General features: G+C 28.8%; 1 protein-coding gene and 2 long non-coding RNA genes across 4 annotated transcripts; 2 read left to right on the top strand and 1 right to left on the bottom strand.

Annotated features, from left to right (window-relative positions):
* Window positions 1-2358: 2358 nt before the first annotated feature.
* Window positions 2359-4047, top strand: LOC109121342 (uncharacterized). Its single transcript, XR_011212227.1, has 2 exons — window positions 2359-2765; window positions 3866-4047. It is a non-coding gene; the product is annotated as an uncharacterized lncRNA (long non-coding RNA).
* Window positions 4048-5657: 1610 nt separating this feature from the next.
* LOC101266674 (probable aminotransferase TAT2) lies at window positions 5658-10098 on the top strand. 2 transcript variants are annotated; one of them, XM_010328782.4, is made up of 8 exons: window positions 5658-5968; window positions 7447-7786; window positions 7896-8114; window positions 8377-8436; window positions 8631-8786; window positions 8871-8964; window positions 9222-9279; window positions 9822-10098. In XM_010328782.4, the coding sequence occupies exons 1-7, from the start codon at window positions 5667-5669 to the stop codon at window positions 9236-9238; spliced, it is 1188 nt and encodes a 395-aa protein (XP_010327084.1). In that variant the 5' UTR covers window positions 5658-5666; the 3' UTR covers window positions 9239-9279; window positions 9822-10098. The 2 variants fall into 2 exon arrangements, with proteins under 2 accessions (XP_010327084.1, XP_004248176.2); XM_004248128.5 differs by lacking the exon at window positions 9222-9279 and having other exon boundaries at window positions 5660-5968.
* On the bottom strand, window positions 8024-8662 carry LOC138339175 (uncharacterized). Its single transcript, XR_011212214.1, has 3 exons — window positions 8549-8662; window positions 8263-8463; window positions 8024-8158 (listed from the first exon to the last, which is right to left on the bottom strand). It is a non-coding gene; the product is annotated as an uncharacterized lncRNA (long non-coding RNA).
* Window positions 10099-10352: the final 254 nt, after the last annotated feature.

Here is a 10352-nt window from a genome sequence, read left to right as displayed (position 1 = left end):
AAATAATATTTTTCGAGTTTATAAAAATTGTAACTAATGTTTATATTAGGATAAGTTATTCGAATAAAAATAAATAACTATTAATGTTATAATCAAAGTCTAAACTCTTAATTATTTAAGGTCCATGGCAAGAGGAAGATATTTTTCAAATCTTATCATTGAAAAACAACTCAATTTTTTATACTTCTCACTTATTTGATATCATATCATTATTTTATTTTTTTTAATAAAAGAAGTTTTTAAATAATTTAACCTTTTAATAAATAAAAAATTAACACAAAACTTCAAATTAAATGTCTTCTTACCCAAAACTAATATAAAACTAATCAAAATCACAAGATCCTATTATTTTGTTGCCTCTAAAATAATATATCTCGTTAGGAAAATTGCTCAGCAAAAATGACAAAGAATACCACTATTTTTGATTTTGGGTCTTCCAAATCATTTCCGCAGGAGATTCTGACCCATTTTTTTAAACATATTATTTTACATGTTCAATTTTACTTGTCATGTTTTACTTTATGAAAATCAGTTTATTAACTAATCTCCAGAGCTATACTGCGTGTGATTATCAATAAAAATTTATCAATCACTCACAGACTATTTTTTACAAAGAAATTTCCTCAAATAAAGAAAACATATTGTAATTACAAAATCTATAAAAAAAATAATTAATTATCCATTAAAATTGTGAATATATAATATTTACATATTTTGATCCCTTGATTTTTCTCTATTAAAATTCACTTTATGATACTAGGGTAAAGTAGTACATTTCTCGAATATAAGATGATATTGAATATTCCCTTAATTCTTCTCTCGTAAATTTTCTTTATAATTCGAACATTGTTAATAATGTTTTTTCTCTTTTATGTATGATGAGTTTAATCTCATCACAATATATTTAATGAGCGAATGGACTTTACTATAATATTTGATGTCTTAATTTATTTATGAATATCTCAATAACTTATTAAGTAATAACATGATAGAATTATTATATAAAAATAAAAGATAAAATTTTTTGAATGGAAAAGAGTCTGATATACCTCTCAACTTTGTCATTTAGAGTTGATATATTCCTTGTTTCATTGTGACTCATATATACCCCTACTTATTAACAAATGGTTCACATATACCCTTTTCCTCTAACGGAAATGAAAAAATAATTTTGATCTGATTTTTTATTATTTTTTTCTAAAAAAATAATCCCATATGAATAAATTTAATCCTCGTCAATCATTTTTTTTTGATTTTTTTGTTTCAATGACTAATTTAAAATTATTATTTTGATAATCAAATTTATTTATGTTTCACTAAGGTTTTTGTAAAACTTATTGTAGATGACAAAATTTTTTCTTAGAATACAAAAATCAAATTACAATATAGACAAAAAAAAATAGTTTAAATTTTTTTCTATAAACTAACGAACGAAAGAAAAAAATAAAATAAGAATAAAAAATTCAAATAATTATAATAAAATAATTAAAAAATAATTTATGTATGAAAAAAATAAAATATACCTTGAACTTTGATTAAAGAATCATATATACCCCTAAATATTTTTTAAAAAAAAATTAAAAGTAATAAATATAATTATTTTTTTTAACTTCCGCTAAATTAATGAAGGGTATATGCGAGCCATTTTGTAACGGCAGGGCTATATGTAATCCGTTTGTATAACGGTAAGGACATATATGAGTCACTTTCATAACGAGAGGTATATCAGCTTCAAATGACAAAGTTGAGGGGTATATCAGATCCTTTTAGGGGTATATCAGATCCTTTTCCCTTTTTTGAATAAAAATTAACCAAACTTATGACATATGTTGATTAATTAATAATGAATATATTGATAAATATGTATATGTATAAGAGATATTTTAGTTTTAAAAAATTAATTTTCTATTTACTTTTTTAAAAAAAAATTAACTTCTTTTCAACGGGAGAAAAATTATTTCTGCTTCCATTTAAAAGCAATTTTAAACATCTGTCAAACATATAATTTATGAGTTTTTTTCAAAATAAACGCTTTTAACCTCCCAACAAACTCTTGCTAAAATATATTTTAATATATTTAACCTTTTTTAATTTCTTAAATTTCGTAAGAGAATTCCAGTAACCTCATTTGATTTTTTACTTAAATAGAAAATTTCTTCCTATGAAAGAAAGAAAAAAAGTTATTTTTGCAACAGATTCCAATAAAAAAGGAAGACTAAAACTAATAAAAACAATTTTTCATTTATTATGCATTAAATATTTACTCACCTAAACTGAATGATAATTGAACTAATAACTGTACTTATAGATTATATATAGTTCCATTAGTGACCATAATTAGAACCACTAATAAATTTTTTTAAAAAAAATTATATGGCAATCAAAAATCAAGCAATTGTATTTCTTATGGTCATAGTCATGGCAGTGGAAATTCCACTGCCAGGTGCTGCCACGTCAATATTGGACTTCACGCCTCAGAATGTGACGTGTCATGACGTGATTAATTACTTTGCGTATTGTCAAGAATTTGTCGATGGAAATGAAGATGATCCAACGCCTGTGTGTTGCAACAACTTACATATAATGAACGAAAAGGTAGGACAGGAGGAGAGAGGGACGCGGAGATATTGTTATTGTATTGAAGTGTTCTGTGATACGTTTAGTCAACCTCATCCTCCTTATCTTGCTTCAAGGATCGAAGATCTTGATAAAAAATGTCATATTCATCGTAGTTTTCCCATCTCTGAGCATATGGATTGCACAAAGTACGTTATCTCATGATTATCTCTCTCCTCCCTCTAAATTTTATACTATATGTTAGTATATACTTTCTCTTTTTAAATTTACGTGACTTAATTTAGTTAGATTCAAAATATAAGAAGAAAATAAAGATTTCTAAAATTTATGGTATCTTTTATTTATATACTAATCATCATGAGTAACAAAATCACTTATTTTTTCCAAAATATATTTTCAGTGATGCCAAACACATCCTTAAACATATGTGGTTATATAAGTTTCATCAAAATAAACATGTCATTCATTTTATTTTTAAGGAAATATTTTCATATAAATTAAAATGTAAGTATAATTTTTTCATATTTCTTTGGGAATGTAATGAGTTCGGAACTTAAAGAATATAAAATGTTAAAAAAAATTCTAAAACGGTATATGAATATATATTTTAACCAAAAGGGCAAAATCGCTGGAAGGGCAGCGATTTCGCTCGCTGGAAAAAGTAAGCGATTTTCAAAACAAATTTTTGTTAATGATTTTTTAATAAATTGCTACCTAATCAGTGATTTCTTTAATTTTTTAAATTATTTATTTTTTAAAAACAAACTAAGCAATTTGTCTCCAAATTGTTTTTTTTATTTTTTCCAATCAATTTTTTAAAACTTTTTTTTCCAATTTTTAAAATTAAATTTTAAATTTTTTAAAGAAATTTTAATTTTAAAATTTCTACCACTTATTCCAAAATAACTTTTTTGTAATGATTTTTAAAATAAGTATCAATCAAAATTTTTCTAAAAAATTGATTTTAAAAAAATATAAAAAATATTGGAGACAAATTGCTGCTTAGGGAGCGATTTTTTTTTAAATTTTAAATAAAAAATTAAGGAAATCGCTGCTTAGGGAGCAATTTATTAAAAAATCATTAAAAAAAATATATTTTAGAAATCGCTGCCTTTATCAAATTTTTTCCGACGACAGAAATCGCTCCTCTTCTAGCGATTTTGTCCTTTTAGTTTAAATAAAAATTCATATACCGTTTTAGAATTTTTGTTAATATTTTATACTTTTAGGCTCCGGAATGTAATACTAATACTAACTTTTTTTTTCTCTCTCATTTTTTTTTTTGCAGTGTTTAGTAAGGAAACATTTAGCGGTGATGCAAAATATTGCTTCTTTTTTTTTTTTTTTCATGTTTTAGATATTATGTAATTATATTATATTATAAGAAAATATGTATGGATAAACAACTAATTTATTAAAAAAAAAAATGGCCCCCCAAATCCATGAATACTAATTCCCAATTCCCATTTTCTTTTTGTGATTGATCATGAAAAGATTGCTAAAACTTTAAACAAAGTTCTAATTACGAATTATGATACAAGATAATCACAATTTTTATAAGCAATATAATAGAATAATTACAATCCAAATTATTTAAATAAAAACATGATTGATACAATTCAACTTTATAATGCCAATTCTTTATAATTTTAATATCTACAAATATTAAAATTAGTATCACATTTTTTGGATTTCAATTAGATTAATTATGTTTTTTTTTTTTGCTTTGAACAAAGGAAACCCAATCTTTAACAACGTGATTATTAGTCAGGGGAATCTTGCTAATCTAGGTATAAAATGCCAATTTAATTGTCATTATACCATCAGAAAAAAATTAATTATCAGTTTATTTGGGTGGTAGTTATACATATAAAAAATTATACTCCATATGTATCGTAATAGGACTTGATAAGCCTATTACATACATTTTGTTTCAATTATTTTCTATTATCACCTATTACTTAAAAAATCTCCAAAATATCTTATTTTTTAATATATCTGAGTTAATATTTAATGTATTTGAATTACATGTTATGTATTAGAACTAGTTTTTAATGTATCCGAGCTAGTTTTACTTTTTTAAAATCCAATTAAAAAAGGTTGTTTCTTTTTTTTTTAAAAAAATAAAAATTCTTTACACGTAGTTCTTCACAATTTAAATCAATTATTAAACTCAAAGGTTTTTATGTTTGTAACGAATCTTTGTTTTCCTTTTAATTAAAAAAACTCAAAATTTCACAATTGCTAATATAAATTTCGTCTCATTTAGAAAATTTTTAGGAATATAAATTTATGTGATTATACTTTCTTATCAACTATAGTACAATAATGTAAATTTTAAAATTTTTAATTCTAAATATTAATTTAATCAAACTCAATTTAATTTAATTAACTTTTTTAATAAGATGATAATATAAGTAAAAAAAAAGTGAATTGGAGCCACGTGTGAAAGGCATTATCCTCGTAGAAATTACGAGTAAAAGTACTGATTCCGTCACTTTCATAGTAGGGTTGTTCAAAATTGATAATTCGAATTGAAAAAAGTAATTTATTTATTAGTATTAGGTTATTAATTTAGCTGTTTTGATAACAGATTTTTTTATTGGATTATCGCTTCTTAATGGTTGATATTTTTTCTTAACGGGGTAACCGACAATCAAATAGTAGATTAAATAATTATATATATACTATTTTGTATATAAAATCTGTAACTTAGAGTTAGATTTTCTATTTTTATTTTTAGTTGTCTTAAACACTTGGTTATTCTGCAACGTAAAAGTGTTTGTTTTTGAGCATGACCTAACTTGTGAACTCGTGTTCATGGTTTATTTAAATATTTAATATTTATTTTGTGTCAAATTTTAACAGTTAAATCCATAATTAAATCGATAACAATAAAAAACGAATAAGTCAATATCTTAGTAGCTCTAAAATATTTTTACAAACTAATAACCAATAAATCAAATTAATAAACTTTAAAATCGAACCTAACCAATAAATCAAATCAATAAACTTTAAAATCGAACCGAACGACCAATGCATTCATAGTCACGTGAAATGATACTATTTTTTCATTTGAATAAACGTGCATGCCCCTCATTAGTAATAATTTGAAGAAAAAAAAAATGGAGAACAAATTGAGCAAATGGGGTTTCAACAATGGCGATTCGAAGGAGAAATCTTTGTTCTCAATTCGATCAGTACTTGAAACAATAATGGAAAATCTCAAAGAAGACGATGAAAGAGTAATGATTCATCTGGGTCGAGGTGACCCATCTTCAATCCCCTGTTTTCGAACTTCTCCGGTAGCGGAAGATGCCATTTTTGGTGCTGTTAGATCTGCCAAGTTCAATGGTTATGCTCCTGCTGCTGGAATTTATCCAGCAAGGAGGTAAAGCTTTTTGGGGGTTATTTAATTTGTTACCGTAAAGTTTTCAATTTTTGATCTTGCATGGGTTTAAAAAGCTTGTTTCTTTTTTGTTTTTTTCTTTCTGATTTTATCACATTGAAGTTCAAAATTTGTAGTTTATTAATATATTTGATTGCTTTTGGACCTTTTTTTTTGGTGAGTTGATGGTTTAACCTATATAAGGTTTGCGTATACTTTATCCTCGATGCACCATTTTTTGTGGGGCTACTAATATGTATGTTGTTGTTATCTATTGTTACTTGTTGCTTTATTGGATGTGTTAATCTTGCCACTTTAGTATCGTTATTTTGCTTTCTAGCATTTTTTTGGGTAATGTGTATTAGGCTGAACATCTATTGAAAACATCGTCTCCACCACCACGAAGGTAGGGAGGGGTAAGGTGTGTGTATATTCTATCCTCTCGAGATTCCAACTGATCGGTATTTTGATGGGTGGTGCGGAGATATTCTTTTGAGTGGATGTAAAAGCTTGTTCCTTTTTTGGTATTTATCTGATTGATATTACTGCATTTAAAATTTGTCTTTATTGGGCAAGTAGGTAAACTTGCACTTGTAGGATAATGGGTTGTTGATAATTTTGATGGTTGGTGTAGAAATTTTTCTTGTGTGGATATATAAGCTTATACCAGTAGTTGTAGCATTATTATTGTAGTTTCTTTATACGTCGATTTCTATTACTATTCGGTATTTCTTGTACCTCGATTATAGGATTATTTTGTTGTAGATACTGTTGCTTGAATGCTTTGTTATGCTATCTTTAGTTTCTTTGTCGTGGTTTCTTCACTTGTGTTATTTTATCTTTTTCATGTATTCTTTTGTTACTATGTTTTTTCTTGAGCAGAAGGTTTATCGGAAACAATTACTCTACCTCCCAAACCCCACTCGTGGGATTACGCTAGGTATATTGTTGTTGTCGGATAGACAAGCTTATCTACTTTTTTGAAGAGTGATTTATCACATTGCAATTTTGTAGCTAGTTGATTCTTTTAATATTTTATTCCTTTCTCATATGTCTCTTCTGGTTGCCTATCTGGTTTTAGTCGTTTTGAACATTGTCTCTTCATTATCTTGATGGAGACTTTCGTGCTATCAAATGAGTTTTTACTTGCAATGTCTGCATAAAGTATACATTTTTAAGCTCAAATTACCTCAAACACGTTTCCCTTTTACATAATATTCATGGTTATTACGAGTTATAATGATAATCACATTATAAGTCTAAGGAAGCAATTTCTTCAAAAGACTGAAGGAGAAGTTAGCTTGAGTAGAATTTTTCTTGTAGTCTTATTGTAGACTTCTTGTCATTTATTTTGGCGTAATCATCATGAATGCGGATGATTAGGTCTCATCAAGTTTCTTTCTAATGTTAAGAAACAAAGCTATTTGTTGATGCCAAAGACATACTCTGATAGATGCCCATTTTTTCATCTGCTGTGATAGGTCAATCGCGGAATATCTCTCTCATGATCTTCCTCACCATGTATCACCGGATGATGTTTTCCTCACACCTGGTGCTAATCAAGCGATTGAAGTTGTCATGTCAGTCCTTGCTCGCCCCGGTGCCAACATATTGTTCCCTAAACCAGGATATCCATTTTATGATGCTCGTGCTGCATGTAGTAATCTTGAGGTCCGCCATTTTGACCTTCTCCCAGAAAAGGGCTGGAAGGTTGATCTTGAAAGCGTAGAAGCGCTCGTTGATGATCACACCATTGCCATAGTCATCATTAATCCTGGAAATCCTTGTGGAAATGTTTTTACGTCTGAACACTTGCAAGAGGTAGGATTGACCTCGATATTGATGACTACTGTTACTCTCTTAAATCTCATAGTTCATATAACAAATCTCATTGGCCTAATTTTGTCCGTTGTTTATTTTCACAATGGAGATTGCGGAGACAGCAAAAAAGCTAGGAATCCTTGTGATTGCAGATGAAGTCTATAGCCACCTATGTTTTGGTAGCAAGCCTTTTGTACCAATGGGAGTATTTGGATCAATAACTCCAATTTTAACTCTCGGGTCAATATCAAAAAGATGGGTTGTTCCTGGTTGGCGGCTTGGTTGGATAGCAACAATTGATCCTAGTGGTGTCCTTAAGAAGTCCGGGGTTTGTATCATATCATTTTGTTCTCTTTATTTCTTCTCTTTGCTCTGTTAGAATTGGAGAAGAACAAAATGCTAAATTACTGCAGTTCGCCAATTGGGAAATATGTAGATCTATGCAACGCTTAAAACTGATAAAGTTGTGTAATCACCTGTATAGATATCTAATGAAGTTAAAAGAACATTTGCCTGCAGATTAAGCTTGAGCATCTCGAGCATGTCAATTCCTTCATGTGATTGAATCTTCTGTTGTTTTTGCTTTTCAGATTGCTGAATGCCTTCAAAATTATCTTGAATACAGTGCTAATCCTGCAACTATTGTTCAGGTATTGATGTACGTCATTTTGATTTTCCTATGATCAAAACGGTCATACACATAATTAAGTCTATATAACAATAAACTATGGAAAAGAAGCTATAGCTTTTGCTTATGCTTACCGGTTTAGATCCTCTAAAGGGAATGATCACATCTCATTATGTGGTAAAGAAGTTCTGATTGGGCGTGTTTGACAATGTACAGGGAGCAGTACCTCACATCCTCGAGAAAACGACCAAGGAATTTTTTTCACACATCAACAATGTACTAAAGGAAGCGGTCGATGCATTTTATTCCAAAGTTCAGGAGATACCTTGCTTTATCTGCCCGGACAAGCCAGAAGGAGCTATGTCCATGATGGTGAGGACTTAACAAACACTTCGATTTTGGTCCTCTAAATCTAATGCTGAAGATCTTCAATACCTTACTTTTGATGCCTTGTAGATTAAATTGAACCTCTCATTGCTGGAAGACATAAATGATGATATGGATTTCTGCACTAAGTTAGCTCATGAAGAATCAGTTCTCATTCTGCCAGGTAAAACATCTCATGGTTTCTCAAGAATGAATCTAAACCAGTCTTCTTCTTTTTTAAATTTCTCACCTGGTGTCTAGTATCCGCATTTGACCTAGTAAATTTAAACTGGCATGGGAAAGTCCCTCATTGCGGTAAAGCACTCCATTACAAAGGCAATTCCATACCCAAGGCTTAAACCTGGTTGATATTTATGCTCACTCTTGAATTATATAATGTCAAGAAGATTAAGAAAGCTCTGTTACTTTTTTCTTGTCCAGCCAAATACTTGTCATAGGGAGTGTTGTCAAAGGCGAAAAGCTTTAAAAAGCGCTACAGGTCAGTGGACTTTAGTATAAAAAGGCGCAACTCAGAAAAAGTAAATATACATATGTAATGCAAGAAAAAAAGTAGCAACTTTATTCATCATGATTTGTTTACAACAACAATATATATCCAGTGTAGTCAAAGTGTCAAACTCACACACAAAGTGAGTCTGGGGAAGGTAGAGCGTACTCAGGACCTTACCCCTACGTCATAGGTAGAGAAGTCGCTTCCAGTAAACACCATAATGCTTTCTTTATATTCCTTTGCCTATTATATCCATTGTTTAGTACTTTGTGATTCAGCAAAAGGTCTATGGTCAATGAGGTGCACACCTTATCTTGCCTACACCGAACGCCCCCCTTGAGCTTCAGGACTTGAGCGCGTCTTAACTGAGCCTTTCACACTAAAGGCCTTAGGTCTTGGTTTATTTCATTCGTTGTGTTAAGGTTTTCGGTTATGGTTTGATTTATTTCACATCCATCATCTCTCTGCCCCCATTAAAATTGATCGATTTTCCTTTTCGAGTTTTACTGAAATGTTTGTAAATGTTACAGGAAAGATTGTGGGACTAAAGAATTGGTTGAGGTTAACTTTTGCCATGGAGCCAGCCATTCTTGAAGAAGCACTTGAAAGGATAAAATCTTTCTACTTGAGGCATTCAAAAGTCAAAGGTTTATAAAACTTTGAGTAATATCATACTGGTAGCCTAATATTTGTACAAGTAAAGATCAATTCATTGTTTAATTAAGTTTTATGGATTTAATCATTAATATTCATAAACTTCAAATTTTGTCTGTGATAACATTAATCTACACATGAACTTATGTCCAACTTATTACTTCATTTTAATTTATTTGTTCTATTTTGACTTATTACGAACTTCAAAAAAATAAAGAAAAACTTTTGATTTTTGAGATTTTAAATATATCATGAGAAAAGTTGAAATTAAATAATTGTATATAAAGAAAGAAACGTCTGTTTTTAAATCGACTAAAATAGAATATATCAGATAGTTAACTGAGGAAATTTATGTTACCTTTCCTGTGATTAATTTCTTTACCTAATCTGATATTTTATCGAACTAT

Source organism: Solanum lycopersicum, chromosome 10, assembly GCF_036512215.1.
Source record: "Solanum lycopersicum chromosome 10, SLM_r2.1".
NCBI lineage: Eukaryota > Viridiplantae > Streptophyta > Magnoliopsida > Solanales > Solanaceae > Solanum > Solanum lycopersicum.
This window is presented reverse-complemented; position numbering and strand designations above follow the sequence as displayed.